Source organism: Aegilops tauschii, chromosome 2, assembly GCF_002575655.3.
Source record: "Aegilops tauschii subsp. strangulata cultivar AL8/78 chromosome 2, Aet v6.0, whole genome shotgun sequence".
NCBI lineage: Eukaryota > Viridiplantae > Streptophyta > Magnoliopsida > Poales > Poaceae > Aegilops > Aegilops tauschii.
Genome location: NC_053036.3, coordinates 399,243,653 through 399,259,260, shown reverse-complemented (window position 1 = coordinate 399,259,260; position 15,608 = coordinate 399,243,653). Strand labels below are relative to the sequence as shown.

Genomic DNA, 15,608 nt, shown 5'->3' with positions numbered 1-15,608 from the left:
AGCTTAGCTCAACTCTAGCATAGTATATGGCAGATCTGGCGTATGTTGGTGGGCAAATGCGAATACACACAAATCCGTGGGGTGTTTCCCCTGATAGCGTGGATCCAGTCGCCATCTTCGTGGGCAAATTTGCAATTTCAAATTTCTGGACAGAAGTAGGACGAGAAACAGAAGGAGATCGGAGATCGACCTGCTTTTTGCTCGTCGTCTTGGGAGGGCGGGGTTGGGGGGGGTGGGGGGTGGGTGGTTGGCGGTGGGAAGGCGCTATGGATCTGCTCTGGTTGCCATGGCAACCGGAGAAGGAAGGCGATGGAGGTAGGGGATCGAGAGGTAGGAGACGACGGCGGCAGGTCGGACTGGGGATTGAAAGGAGGCCGAGACGACTGGCGTGCTGGGTCGTGCGGGCAGCGCGGTCATTTGCCCGGACGTGTGTGCGATTTTGCCACACACCGGACATGCGGGCTGTGGCTGCGCGCGCTCGCGGTCGTGCAAGCGGGGTCGTCTCCGTGCTACACAGGACATGCGGCACAACCAACCGGTATAAGACCCATGTGGCAGTTATCGGCGTCCTATTTTATTTAGTAGATTATATTGATCTGCCAAGCTTTACTAATTATTTGTACAAAATTCAACCAGATAAATTACTTCTTTTAAATTCTGGAGGAGTGACGGGGATATCCCCTTTTGCTCCTACGTGCATATGCACCCATTGTCGAAATACACATTTCGAAAAGTTAAAAAATTCGGAACAAAAATCCCGCATGTATATCCGGACATTTTATGTCCGTTCACAAGGTTTCGGTGAAAAACGACGTTTTTTGTGGCTTGTGTAAAAAAGACAATTTCTGATGCTCCATTCTAACTATTCACGAGGCATTTCTTTATCTTTTTTACACAAGCCACAAAAAACGTCGTTTTTCACCGAAACCTTGTGAACGGACATAAAATGTCCGGATATACACGCGGGATTTTTGTTCCAAATTTTTCAACTTTTCAAAATGTGTGTTTTCGACAATGGGTGCATATGCACCTAGGAGCAAAAAAGCCGCGTCCGGAGTGACGACAATATACTTAGATGACCATCGAGGACCACATATGATTTGGGTGGAGTTGAATAATTAGTGTTTTTTTTTCGATAACTCCCTCCGTTTATAAATAAAAGTTTTTCTTTTGAGATTTCAATACGGACCACATATGGATGATACATATATTTTAGAGAGTAGATTCACTCATTTTTCTCCGTATATAGTCCATATTAAAATCTCTGAAAAGACTTATATTTAGGAACGGAGGAGGTAGTATTTATGTACAAACAAACTGAGTTGTTGTTTTTGGAAAGTATCATGGAATCCGATAATTAACTACATCTGGCTTGCAATAATTGATTACTTTGTTTGCGGTGAATAAACTATTAATGCAAAAAATATAACGGAGGAGTGTTCTAGAGAAAAATATCTATATCCTTCTTTTCTAGAATATGCATAAGCATGTGTACCGTATATTGTTTTAGCAGTATTAGCATGGAATAAAACTATGTTTTATCCGGCAAAAATAAAGAAGAAGCGGCAAAGAAGCCGGATACAACGTCTTTCTGCCATTACCACACCAATCACAAGGATTAGCATCCACATCCACCGAACACACCCACCACTTGAACTACGATACATGCTACACCTAGGTCAACCTCACGCCAAAGGCGATGAGCGAGGCAAGCCACATAGCAACCAAGTCGAATCACAACCAATGCCGGAGACCTCTACAACAAGACCAAGACTCGATGACAACACAGACCAACTTATCCCACCCTTTGCGCCAAGAAGAAGTCGGCAAGTGGACGACAAGGCCTAGGAAGACCTAAAGACGATGTTGTCGGGAGGGCGCCGACGATGGTGTACATGGCGCCCCAGAGGACCACGCCCAGAGTAGTAGCCGACACTAACTTGAGCCGTGCTACCGGGACTCCTCGAGCTACAAGACGGTGCCTCCAAGGAGGGAACGATGCTATGACGTCGCCGCCGCCTGGTCATGAGCCCGGACCAAGGGTTTCCCCTGAGCACGAGGGAGGGAGTCGAACCGGGGCCAAAGCAACGCCTCCAAGGAGGGGACGGCGTCCACAGACGTCGCCGTTGCTACCCTCGGTGTCGCGAAGCAGGGATCTCTCCCAGCCCAAGATCACAAAAACCCAAAGTTCTGGAGTTGCTCAATCTGGCCGACCAACACTATAGGAGGTGTCGCATCACGCAGCACAACCACCTCCACCATCTCTGCCACCACCTCGCACACGGAGCTGAAACCACCCACCGCCAAGACCACCACCGACAGCTAAGCATCCAAGCCACCATGCCCGCCGGTCCTAGGCCACCAGTGTCAAGACCTCCTATAAACGAGAGGAGGCAGTGCGCCACCATCGGACTGGCCAGTGTCACCGGAGTAGCGCTTGCCCAACACCGTGCCCCACGGCCAAGGACAACCCCAGCACACACGGCACCTCGAGCCTCACCGACGGGAGAGACAACACCACAATCCACCATCCTCCGCCACAAGAGTCGCACATCCACCGCACCACCATCCACCTTCTCCACGGGGCGGCTACCCCGGTACCCCCTCCATCCTCCAGCCACAACCATGACAAGCCGAGCCGCCGCCCCTGCGCAGGCCCAGGTCCAGACGGGAGGAAGCCCCCTCGAGCCGCTGCCTGGACGACTGCCTGCCTCCTCGAGCCGCTGCTTCTGCCTGGACCACCGTCGGCACCGCTCCTCCCGCCCGAGCCGCCCCAAGCTCGCAACCGACGCCGGGCGCGCACCCAGCCGTCGGGCGAGCCTCCGCCTGATCTGGCGTCTCGCGTCGCCCCGTCCGAATCGAGAGGGAGAGAGACCAGGCCCCGCTGCCAGTGGCACCGCATGGGCTTTGCTTGGCGACGCCCTTCGGCGACGGCGGAGAAGGGGGAGGGGCGCTTGGTAGACCAAATATATATATATATATATATATATATATATATATATATATATGCAATATCAAATATATACTACATGACCAAGCAGTCAGCTTGGTAAACTACCTAAAAATACAATAAATATATACCTCATGAAAGTTATATTTCATGATGAATGTAATGGTATTGATTTTGTAGAAGTGCATGCTCTAGCCAATGGAACCAAAAAACCGATCTGATGGAAGAGACTGGGCAATACATTTATACGTCAACACTCCTCTTCACGTGTGGCTCCCTCAGGGTAAAACGTGAGCCGAAAGTGGGCTGCAATTTAACTGCGCCAGTCGGGTCTTGAACTCAAGACCTCTTGGCTCTGATACCATGTAGAAGTGCATGCTCTAGCCAATGCAACAAAAAAAACTATGCAATGCATTTATACATCAACAGATTCGGTATTCTTAATGTTGATACGTTTTTCTATAAATTTGTTCAAACTTTACAAAGTTTGACTAAAAGATGTAGTAGACACTACATTTTGGGATGGAAGGGGTAGTAATCACGTGCTTCTTATTCTTTTGGATGAGAAAACATGCAGAGTTCAGTCAGACATGCTTCAGTTTCACACGCAGAGCAATAGCAAATTGGATTTGGGCCACGAGATGACCTCATTACATATGAGTGCGAGCCTTTTTCTGTTCTGATGTAGCCTGTACCGGCAGCAAGGCCGGTCAAGATCGCCACATTTACGCTTCTCCCTCTCCGTCGATCGCCATGTCCTCCTTTGAGTAACCCTTAAGAGAGTACGCGAAAACCACCCGATAAGCTGCCAAGGATCGCAGGATCCGGAGGCACCACACTGATCGAGAGGAGAACGCACTCCCAAAGAAGATGTGGGGACTCAATTATATAGTTCTCAGGACAGGGCGATTACGAGAACATTATACTTTCACAGCAACAATCCAAAACAAGTAGTGTCAATGGTGTTAGCCGATTATAATTGAGCCCCTCAGCCCCTCAGCCCATGATCCCTGGATCTGTTAGATTAGATACTTCGACCCCATGATCCATCGCTCTGACCCAGCTCGCGTTCCGGTGTAGGATCTCGAGAGCTCATGAGATAACATAAACAATCTGCAACCTGGCTCCAGATTAATTTTGCGATACCGTACGTAGACGTCGTTGCAGCGAGCTCCTCCTAGCCCGTCGCATGTACTAGTATAAATCACCGCCATGCATTGCAATGTCGCATTAGCCCAGACGCGGTAGGCTGTAGCAGTCGGGAGAGAAGATGAGCAATTCGGCTGCTTTGGCACCATCATCACGCGCGTCTGCGTTTCTTGTCTTCTCCCTCGTCTGGTTCTCCAGCCATGTCCTTGCCGCCGGACACCCAGACTACGCCGACGCGCTCGCCAAGTCGTTGCTCTTCTTCCAGGGGCAGAGGTCCGGCCCCCAGCCGGCGGACCAGGCCGTCAAGTGGAGGTCCAACTCCGCCATGTCCGACGGCTCGGCCGCAAACGTGAGCAAGTCTACTTGTGGCACATGCATGATTGTGGTCAACGTGCTGACCTATAATTTGACTTTTCTTGACTCGGGTGTGGTTGATGGGCGTACTTGGGCCGGCAGGTCGACCTCACCGGCGGCTACTACGACGGCGGCGACAACGTCAAGTTCAATTTCCCCATGGCGTTCACCGCGACCATGCTGTCGTGGAGCATCATCGAGTACGGCGGGCGGATGGAGGCGCGCGTTCACGACGCGCGCGCCGCGGTACGGTGGGCGACGGACTACCTCCTGAAGGCAGCCAAGACGACCCCGGGCAAACTCTACGTCGGAGTGGGCGACGCCGACGCCGACCACCGCTGCTGGGAGCGGCCGGAGGACATGGACACCCCGCGGAATGTGTACGAGGTGTCGGCGTCCACCCCGGGGTCCGACGTCGCAGGGGAGACCGCGGCCGCGCTCGCCGCGGCCAGCGTGGTCTTCAAGGCCGCCGACCCGGCTTACTCCAGGAGGCTGGTCGCGGCGGCCAGGGACGTGATGGCGTTCGCTTGGCAGCATCAGGGGAAGTACAGCGACCACGTCGGCGGCGGCGTGAGCAACTACTACCCGTCCTACTCCGGCTACAAGGTGCAAGTCAAATCCTTTAAAAGATCACGCCGTGCAACGAATTGAAAATCCTCATATAGTGCTCCTGCGTGTTTCTTGTCACGACTTTGCGCGCACGGTGTGCAGGACGAGCTCCTATGGGGATCTACATGGCTGCTCTGGGCGACGAAGAACAGCTCCTACCTCAACGACCTCATGTCCCTCGGCGCCAACGACGGCGTCGACATGTTCAGCTGGGACAACAAGCTCGCCGGAGCGCGCGTCCTACTGTCACGGGTAACTGAAACACACCATGCAACCCTTCAATGCCAATATGCCATCAGGTTCCACCCAGCTAACAAATTGCATCCGTCCGGGCAGAGGGCTCTGTTGGACGGGGACAAGAGGCTGGAGCCGTTCACGCGTCAAGCGGAGGAGTTCATCTGCCGCGTCCTGCCCAAGTCCAGCTCCCCTACGTCGACGACGCCGTACACGCCGGGCGGGCTGATGCACCGGTCGGGCAACGCCAACCTGCAGTACGTCGCCTCCGCGAGCTTCCTGCTCACCACCTACGCCAAGTACATGGCCGTCTCCAACCGCGCCTTCTCCTGCCAGAACCTCCCCGTCACCTACAAGGCCCTCAGGGCCCTGGCCAAGAGGCAGGTGGACTACGTGCTGGGCGACAACCCGCTGGGGATGTCCTACATGGTGGGCTACGGCGCGCGCTCCCCGCAGAGGATACACCACAGGGCGTCCTCCATGCCGTCCGTGGCCGCGCACCCGGCGCACATCGGCTGCCAGGAGGGTTTCCAGGGCTACCTCTACGCCGGCGGCCCTAATCCCAACGTGCATACCGGCGCCGTCGTCGGCGGGCCGGACCAGAACGACGTTTTCCCGGACGACCGCGCCGACTATGCGCGGTCGGAGCCCACCACGTATACCAACGCACCCCTCGTTGGTTGCCTCGCCTACTTTGCCGGCAGCTACAAGAAATGACCACGGCTACCACGTGGAATCTTTCTACAGTGCTACCTCGGTCTCAAAATATAAGACATTTTTCAGTTTAATTTTAAACTGAAAAATCATCCCCGTCTCTTATATTCTCAGACGGAGGTAATTACTATTTAGCTGATCAAAAACAACTTACCGAGGTGTTAATTAAGCGTTCAGGAATTAAGTGTTCAGGAATTTGCAAGAAATCCCACGTTGGTAGTAATGAAACCATCTGGACTGCGTTTGATCCCGAAATTGCTTCACGAACGACACCATCTGCGTGATCGTGAGAAGCAAATATGACGATACATGACAGCGTTGGGTGGGAGGTGTGTGAAGTAATTTCGAGTATTGAAACCTTCTGGACTGCATTTGAATCTCGAAATTGCTTCACGGACGACACCATCTGCGGCGATATTTCCTTCCCAACTGCACTAGCATCAGCTTTAATTTTTTTTTTGCCTAAACGTTGTTGGTGCTGCCACGTAGTATCATGCAGGCGTCGGGCACAAAATTATCATATGTGTAGAAGAGCTCTTTGAATCTCAGCTCTTAACAAATATTCGGCCGGTTGCCTCGCTCGCTAACGCGCTTGTGCCTCGCGCACGCGAGTCACGCAGCTCTGGGCCCCACGCACACCGCTTTCTCTCTTCTCTCCTTCATCTTATCCCTCCTCGACGCAGCGCAACCACACATTTGGTCGCCCGTCTCTCTCCTCCCTCCTCCACCTCCGAACCCCGGCCATGGTCAGCCCACGCACGACGATCTTTTCCGGCGAGTGGCTTCCCAACGCGGTGCTCGTGCGGCTCCTGCCTCCCAAATGTTGTGGCATTCGCATGGCTCCTTCGCCTCCCACAGATATGGCGAGGCAATGTGGTGGGGACGGTGCTGCAACTGGGGGCAGAGGAGGCCATGGGCGAGTAGCACTTCTGGGTGATGAAGACAACGCCCCCGGTGCTACAACCGGTAAGTTTTTTGCTGGAACTGGCTGGGCATAAAGCTGCATCTAGCTGCTGCTGGAACCGGCCGACAAAAAAGTTGCATCCGCACACACAGCGCTGGAACTGGACGACGATACGGGTCATTTTGCTGGCACCGGCCTTTTGTTTTGCTAAATCGACAATTCTTTTGCTGGATTCGGTGAGGTTCTTTTGTTGCAACCGTAGGCGCCGATGCATTTTTTGCTCGAACCATGGTCATTCTTTGTTGTGACTGCTTATGTTTTTTGCTACCACCTACAAATATTGTTTCTTCTGCCGAGTTTTTGTTCATGAACACGGTGGCGTGATGGCGGCAAAACCAGAGGAGGCAACGTCGTGAATGCTACAACCACAAGGGCTACCTGCTAGAACCCGCCGATGGAGAGCCGGAACGACAGAAACTGGAGCTTCACAAAAGCAGGTGTGCTTCAATGCTAACTGTTGTGGCGTCGAGAGGCACAAATGCGGCGACGCACGTGGCGGTGCTACAATCGGGCGATGAGGAGGTGAGCCGAGGGGTGGGTGTCGCGCTAGGGGTGTCGTTGGACTTGATCGGGGAAGAAGAAATGGGAAGCCCCCACACGTTGACCCAGTCGGGGAGGGGGCAAGAAGATCCACTGGGGGGTTGCATCTGACGGCTCAGGGAGACCAATCAAACGGCTTGCTCACGGTCGGCCCAATTTCGGCCGGCCGACCGACGCCTAGTACTCGCCTTCGAAATAATGCCACGGGTGAGATTTCGATTGACATGACAACATGCTTTAAGTTTCCATGGCAAAAACGATTCTTAAGTAACCATGACAACAAATATGAAGATGCCACCACACGAATAGTAGAGTGACAACCAAACCGTCGCAAAGCGAAAGCAAAAAAAATATAGATGCAAGCAAGTAGTGTGTATGCAATCATGGCAACTTTACACACAATTTTTGATATGATATTTTTTTGCATCATGTCAAATTAGTGTGTAAAACTACATTTGATGCCTTTTTAGCATCACGGTAATTAGCTTGCATACATCATGGCCATTTTACACTAAACATGCCAACTTGCCAAACTTACACACATTTCGTCATTATTGTTATTTCTAGCATCATGGCAAGTATCTCGTGTGCATCATAGCAATTTCACACTATATTTGCCATCATGGTAAACTTACACATAGTTTGCCATTAATATCATTTTTAGCACAATGGCAAGTAGTTCGTGTGGATCCTCACATTTTTATAGTAGATGGCATGACAAATTCTGTTTTTATTGTAGATCATGGCGAATTTCTTTTCTTTGCACCATAGCAAATTTATTTAATGGGCCATGACAAATTTATTTTTTTGGACCGTATCAAATTTACTGAATAATACATGGTATATTGTTTTTCGTTCTCTGCCATGGTAGATTTATATTTGGACCATGTGAAATCTATATTTGAACCCTGGTCCATAATATTTTAACGTGGTCAACTATTTTTGAATGGCAAGTTTTTGTTGAAAAAACAACGGTAAAATTCCTTTTTGTACACATTCATTGAACAAACTATTATAAATTTCTTTTTTACACCATGGCAAATTTATTTTGAACATCCACAACAAATTTGTTTTCATAAGACTATTTCATAATTTTTCTTTCCAATACATTTTGCCGTCATCTTGGTAAACAATGGCAACTTAGGTTCAAACATAATTGTTAAGTTTTCTTGTTTGTTTTAAAATGTGGCAGATTTAGTTTGTTATGCGTGGCAATTGTAAATTTTCTTATATGTCATTTAGGTCTGGCAAACTTATGTTCACACACACATCCCACCAGTTGGTAAAATTATACTCCCTTCATTCCTTTATATAAGGTTTACTTGTTTTTTCATAAAATTCCAAAATGTAGGGTGCATTTCTTTTAATTCCTCATAATTCCCCTGTTAGCCCTCCAGAAAAAAAGGAAAGTATATCTCTCCTAATTGTCTGTATCTCTCCTTGTAGCAAAAGAAGGAAACTCTATCTCTGTCAATTGCATGTATCTCTCACTTTCCTGGAGTAACTGATTTACTTGCCACTAACCAACAAATTTACCAAGGGTAATTTCGTCCTAACATGTCTATAATTATGTGTCTTGGTTACCGTGCCGAAAATAATACACCTTAAATAAAGGAATGGAGGGAGTAAATTAGAGGATGCCGGTTTCACAAAGTTTATTTTCCCTTTGTCTTTTCTTTGTTGCAATGAAAGTTAAAAACTCCGGCCTCTGCATCACATCATAATTATGGATACAACCGTTTTTATCAAGGGATATTTAAATTAGTGCCCCTGGTTCCTTAGTTGTGCTCACTTTTCCCCACGCTCCAAACTTTTGCTCACTTTTCCCCTCTTCCTTAGCTGAAACTCTCACAAATGCTCATAGCGGGCGTTTGCCGTCTTGACCGTCCATTGACCGTTAATTGCTGACGAGTGGGGCCGAGTCTTCGTCTGACTGTTGCTTGCTGACGGGTGGGACCGCAAGGAGACACGTATTGGGCAGCTTGTCTGAATCTGAAACAAATCTAGACAGGCCGCACTGCACCGCGCCGCCCCTCCCCCTCCGCCGGCGTCGTGCCGCGTCCACCGCAGTTGTTTCCTCCACCCTATGCCCCTATTCAGTTCGTCGGCGACGCCGCGTCTCCGCCAGATATAGCCCACCTCCCCACCTGGGATTACATAGCGATGTTGAGTGAGGACGGCCGGAATGCAGTCGACCGTGGAGAGGATTGGGTGGAATCTGCGGCAGATAATTCATGGATTAAACCTGGGTAAGCATTGTTTCCTCTCGAATTGACGTTCTAAGTGTATTGTAGGCCGTATTTGACTTCTGTTTGCTTGAATCGTTTGAATTTGTGCTCGATTTTACCCGGCTAACTGAAGCCTTTGTTTCCTTCAACAAAATAGGATTGATCCCGCGCTGGCTTTCCGGCTGGCGATTAGAATGGAAACTAGTGTGCTGCGTGGTACTAAACCCCATTTGATTTCATCATTTTTCTATCCCAAAGTGGTAGAAACCAGCATATCTTTCAAAGATTTGCGAGCTGAGCTCCGAAACACCTATCCCTGGAGTGATGCCGATGCTGTTGAACTGAATTACTTCAGCAGTGACGAGCAAAGATTTCTCCCACTAACTTGCGACGATCATATGTCGTTGCTTTTTGCTGGGATTGCTGGCTGCCGATTTGGTAAACTCCAAATCGATGTGCTTCCGCCACGCGCAAAACGGGCGAAGGGGAAGGGAGTTCAGACATCATTTGTCTGTGCTAATAGCTAGCACCCCGGCACTCCTTGTAGGTCGACACCAAGTAAAGCAAGTGGTTCATGGAGCCACAACATGCCTGCTGCCAATTCTGGTTCCGATTCAGCTGCTGCTTCTCGTGTACCTTCTGCAGTTGGTGTAGAAGAAGATGCAGAACCTGACGAGGCAGTGCCTACAAATGATGATGAAGACGAGATGATGTTTCCTGAACTGGTCGATGTAGCCAGTCAGCAAGCAGTGGATGATGAATATATGGAGGAGCCCATCAGCCAAGCTAGGTTTGATGACACTGACGATGAAGAGAAGGTGGAGAACATGGACAGCTTAATCGAGGATGAATACGATGGTGATGACATGCCAACAATTGAGTGGAACAGGGAAAAACCTGAGCTTAGTGTAGGTACCATTTTCCAATCAATGGTGGACTGTCGGAATGCAGTGACAACATGGTGCATTATATCTGAAAACACCTATAAGATTAAAAGGAGTGAGCCAGCAAGGTTCATAGTATTTTGTCCATATCCTAGGTGTAGGTGGAAAGAGCAAATATATTCAGGTAATCCAAGTTTAGTTAGTAATTTAGTTCCAGATCGTTGAGTAAGGTTTCTTAACTGTTTTTTACCCTTTTATTTTGTTTCAGATAAAGAAAAACCCACACAAGCACACATGTCCACCTGGAGGGGGAGGGGGGGAAGGCCAAAACCAAGCTAGCAAAAACTAGGTGGGTGGCAGATGCTATATTGGATTGGCTAAGAGAAGAACCTGGACTTGGTCCAACAGCACTCCATGGGAAGCTTTTTGAGAAGTACAAGATAGAAATTCCTTACATGAGAATTTTCAATGCTAGGGAAAAGGCTCTAGACAGAATTAATGGTCAATGGAATGACAGTTTTCAGCTGCTTTACACTTTCAAAGCTGAAGTGGAGATGGCAAGTCCAGGGAGTGTTGTAGAGATTGACAAGCATACAGTTCCATTCAAAATAAAAGGGAAATCATTTCAGAAGGAGTGCTTCAGAAGGGCTTTTGTTTGTTTCAAGGCTTGCTGGCAGGGGTTTCTAGATGGTTGCAGGCCCTATTTGGCTGTAGATGCTACACATTTGACTGGAAGATGGAGAGGACAGCTAGTAGCAGCTTCTGCAGTTGATGGACACAACTGGCTATTCCCAGTTGCATTTGGTGTGGTGGACGCAGAGTCTGAGGAAAGTTGGGTCTGGTTTCTGCAGCAGTTGCGCAACATTATAGGCACACCCCCAGGTTTACCTATACACACAGATGCTTGCAAGGGTTTAGAGAGTGCAGTGGAAATTGTATTCCCTGGAGTGGAGCATAGGGAATGTATGCGACACCTAGCGCATAATTTCAAAAAGAATTTCAAAGGTAAAGTTTATGATGAGAACTTATGGCCAGCATCATACACATGCAGCAAAAGGAAGCATGAACACCATTTGAGAGTGTTGTATGCTCAAAATCCTCTTGTGAAGGAGTACATGGATGCACATCATGGTAAGGTGTGGTCAAGAAGCAAATTCAACGAAATCTGCAAAGTAGATTATGTGACCAGTAACCTTGCAGAATGCTTCAATTCAAAGTTCAAGTCAGTGAAAGGGCTCTTGTTGTGGCAAGCATTTGACAAGATGAGGCAAATGATCATGATAAAGATGGCTCTTCGCAAAAGAATTGCAGAAACACAATATGTTGGTCATCAAATTCTCCCATCACTGATTAAGGCATTGCACTCGAAGGCAAGAGGACTGAAGATGAAATGTATTCGATCTGGTACATATGAGGGAGAGGTTACCTATACTGACACTAAAAATAGGGTATGGAGGTATCATGTGAACCTAAGTACTAGAGAATGTACTTGTAGGCAATGGCAGATCCATGGGAATCCATGCCCTACATCTGATGACCGTTATCGGGGGTGCAGATGGTGAAGTTGATCAATATTGCTCTGAGTATTTCTCTGTTGCCAAATTTATGTCTGCTTATGCTGACAATGTGCCTGCACTATTGGGGAAAGATCAATGGAACATAGTAGATCCAGGGTTCAAACTCCACGCTCCTGTCATTACTAGACCACCAGGAAGACCAAGGAACCAGAGGATTAGAGCAGGTGAGGAGGGTCGTCTACCAAAGAAGCGTGCTTGCAAAAAATGTGGAGTTCTGGGGTATATTGCTAGGCTTTGTACCAATGCAGTGGATGCATCATTTGGAGAGGAGGAAAGATGGACAACAGCCAATGCTGAGGAGAATGCAGCAGCAATGGAGACTGAAGATGCAGTGGAGAATGCAGCAGCAATTGAAGCAGTGGAGAATGCAGTAGCAAATGAAGCATCTTGGTATGTGTTTGCACCCTTTGTAGAATGCAGCTACCCTTTTGTTTGCATTTGTTGTCTTTTTTGCCTATGGCTTATAATTTTATTTACCAGCTCTAGGGAGAAAAGGCCAAGAGATGAAGAAGCAGAAGATTTTGAAACCATGGCCTTTGATGGTTTTGAAGCTATAAGAGAGGAAGAGGAGGGGGTAATTTTTCCAATTGTGCCTTTAAAGATTATTGAACCCATAGATGACCGTCAAATGGTCGTCAAGTGCTCGGCGAGTGGAACTACTCCATCAACACCTCCATGGGGAAAACCCCAAGTAAAGCCCAAGATCAAAAGGAACAAGAGTCTGAAAGAAAAGGGCATCTCAACTAGGGAAACCAGGAGCAAGACGGTGAAGCCAGCTGCAAACACAAGGAGCAAGTCGAAAATTTGAATTAAGTTGTTGGGAAATGTTTGTGTTGTCAATTTGAGGGCGAGTCGATCGCTTAAAACTTGGTAGATTTGTATTAAGATGTTGGCATCTTAAAACTTGGTATATTTGAGCTACTGTGAAAACTTATCAGTTGTAATAAGGGATCCCTTGTAATAATGTTGCTTCTACTTTGGTTTCTTATTTGTGTCAGAATTCAAATTTCCATCAAAATTTGATTTAAATCAATATTTTAATTTGGGCCAAAATTTGGATTCAAGCCAAAGTTGAAGTTGAACATTGGGGGTTCATTGCTCTGTGCGGTGTATTTGATCGAGCATTTGAAGTCCAATATTCGTAGGTGAACAGTCCGAATGAGAAATGTGCTAGAAACAAGCTCGAAAGCTAGGGTAAACAGCCCTGTTTGAAATCAAGTTTTTTTTGACCTTGGCTAAATGAGGCATATATATTTTTATTGACACTTGTTCCATATATATATATGGTAAAAACGAAGTCTCACTATTTATTGATTAATATTCATATTACTACATTTTTTTGAAAAAAATATGCTTTTAATTCAAAACCGTCAAATAACACGTTTTAGATATGAAAATGAAAAAGTAAGTTCAGATCCTTCTTATTCACTCGAAAATGAAGCTATGGAGATTTTTCTGATTTTTTTGAATTTTTTTGATTTTTTTCAAACCCTAAACCCTCTCTCCCTATTATACGAACTCTGAACATGTTCATAGGTGATAGCTCATTTGTGTGAAGCCTTTTTTTATGAAAATGACCTACACCAAGTTTATATTTTTTTCTCATAACCTTGTCACATATGACGGCTATGTGCACAAGAATTACAACATTTTGAGTTTTTTTGAATTTTTTAAAAACATTTGAACTTGATTTTGACAGATCACTTCAAAAAATGATTTTTCAAAAAAATGCCCCTATACCGAGTTTATATTTTTTTATGGTAACTAGGTCTCATAAACGGATGAACTACGTTTGTTTTATATTTTTGCGATTTTTTCTAATTTAGTTATGGCCATTTGAAATCTGGTCAAACCCTAATAACCCCGTTGACTCGCTCATAACCCCGCAGAAATGCTCCAAACCCTAGCGTCGAACGTCCGCCGTCGGATCCTACCAAGCGCCAAACACCACCCGTCAGATGTGGGGCAGGCATGCGCGATCCGCGTGATGCATCCTGATTGGCTACTGCACTGTCCTTCTCGGGTTTTTACGATCTGCCCCACTTTACATATGAAATTGTATTTTTCGCACATGACCACCACATGTCAGTGTTAAGAGTTGGTTCAAATATTCAAACTACAAAATACAATGTGGAAAATCGTCAATATAGCTTCCCCTTCTCCTCTTCTCCATCTGACAGACAAAGGCATCGAGCAGATCGGGCAATTCCTCTGTTTCTTTCCCCATCTTCTCGTTCTTCTTCCTCTCGGGCAATTCCTCTGTTTCTTTCCCCATCTTCTCGTTCTTCTTCCTCTTGAGCAATTCCTCTGTTTCTTTCCCCATCTTCTCGTTCTTCTTCCTCTCGAGCAATTCCTCTGTTTCTTCCTCTTGGGCGATATGTCGACCTCCTCGTCAGCCCCCCGTTCCACGTGGCCGGTGTATGGTCCAGTGCCGATGACTCGATGCACTGACTGCCCACTGACTGCGCCACTAAAGCGGTTGACTTCGAAGGAGGAGAAGAATGGGAACTTTGGGCGCGAGTTCGTCAAATGCGAGAGCAAGCCGGAGGGGCAGGTTAGATCTGAGTTTTCCTCGCATCCTTTATCTCTAATTTCTCAAAAAATCTATCAGATTTGGATTTAGGTTACATGATTTCGTTTTCAGATCGTGAAGAAATGCCACCATTTCGAGTGGATGGATGATTACATCCAGAGGCTTCAAGGGTTGGGCTTGCTGGATTCGAGGGGGAATGCAATCCGCGAGTTCAATCTGCCCCATGACAGTGCCACTCCGGCAGCAGCAGCGCGTCCGGAATACCCGACGGTGGTAGATGTCGAACTGAAGACGGAATTGAAGAAGATGAACAAGAACTTCAAGCAGCTGATTGAGTTGAAGAAGCAATCCAATCTGATAGCTTTAGGAATACTTGCTCTAGGAATTTTTTACTTGATGGCCATCTCTCGTTAGAGATGTTTGTCTACTGTTGTTGCCACTGTTTAGCAATCCAAGTCTGTTTATCTCAAATGCAACTGTCGATCTCTGAATGCATGCAGTTTACTGTTAAGTTTCGACACTTTCAGTTTCGGCAGAAGACAACTACCAGTTCAGTGATAGGATTATTTTGTTAGCAAATAACCTCGAGTGTTGGATCATACCCTAGCTCGTCAGATGACAGTAAGCAGTACTTGAGCAGCACAAGGGATATACATCAAGTTCATCTCTTCTCTCTCGCACTTGCCAAACTTTTGTCCTCGAGTTCGTCAGTTCTGCTAGAAACCTAGTTCGCGGGCCCAAAGAGAATCAAGCTGCAATAGGCCCACAAAGGATAAATGAGGCCCAGAAACAAGCGATGTTTCTTTTTTTTGTTTAGGAACGATTGCTTTGTCCTTTTTTGTTTCTGATTGCTTTTTTCATTAATTTGATTG

The 15,608-nt window shown here is 47.3% G+C and overlaps 2 protein-coding genes across 3 annotated transcripts; both read left to right on the top strand.

Annotated features, from left to right (window-relative positions):
- Positions 1-4,186: 4,186 nt before the first annotated feature.
- Positions 4,187-6,340, top strand: LOC109737668 (endoglucanase 11). 2 transcript variants are annotated; one of them, XM_020296792.4, is made up of 4 exons: positions 4,187-4,448; positions 4,556-5,059; positions 5,165-5,314; positions 5,399-6,336. In XM_020296792.4, the coding sequence occupies exons 1-4, from the start codon at positions 4,221-4,223 to the stop codon at positions 6,011-6,013; spliced, it is 1,497 nt and encodes a 498-aa protein (XP_020152381.1). In that variant the 5' UTR covers positions 4,187-4,220; the 3' UTR covers positions 6,014-6,336. The 2 variants fall into 2 exon arrangements, with proteins under 2 accessions (XP_020152381.1, XP_073364746.1); XM_073508645.1 differs by having other exon boundaries at positions 5,165-6,340.
- Positions 6,341-6,465: 125 nt separating this feature from the next.
- On the top strand, positions 6,466-15,571 carry LOC120973481 (uncharacterized). The gene is made up of 3 exons (XM_040399160.3): positions 6,466-12,593; positions 12,684-14,757; positions 14,848-15,571. Exons 1-2 carry the CDS (start codon positions 12,136-12,138, stop codon positions 13,009-13,011), a joined length of 786 nt encoding a protein of 261 aa, XP_040255094.2. The 5' UTR covers positions 6,466-12,135; the 3' UTR covers positions 13,012-14,757; positions 14,848-15,571.
- Positions 15,572-15,608: the final 37 nt, after the last annotated feature.

What these genes read in the sequence shown, in the direction of transcription:
- LOC109737668 (XM_073508645.1), top strand. Translation starts at nt 4,221, where the DNA reads ATGAGCAATTCGGCTGCTTTGGCACCATCATCACGCGCGTCTGCGTTT. An exon ending in CCGACGGCTCGGCCGCAAAC is followed by an intron (nt 4,449 to 4,555) that starts GTGAGCAAGTCT and finishes TTGGGCCGGCAG; the next exon opens with GTCGACCTCACCGGCGGCTA. An exon ending in CGTCCTACTCCGGCTACAAG is followed by an intron (nt 5,060 to 5,164) that starts GTGCAAGTCAAA and finishes CACGGTGTGCAG; the next exon opens with GACGAGCTCCTATGGGGATC.
- LOC120973481 (XM_040399160.3), top strand. Translation starts at nt 12,136, where the DNA reads ATGGGAATCCATGCCCTACATCTGATGACCGTTATCGGGGGTGCAGAT. An exon ending in GTAGCAAATGAAGCATCTTG is followed by an intron (nt 12,594 to 12,683) that starts GTATGTGTTTGC and finishes TTTATTTACCAG; the next exon opens with CTCTAGGGAGAAAAGGCCAA.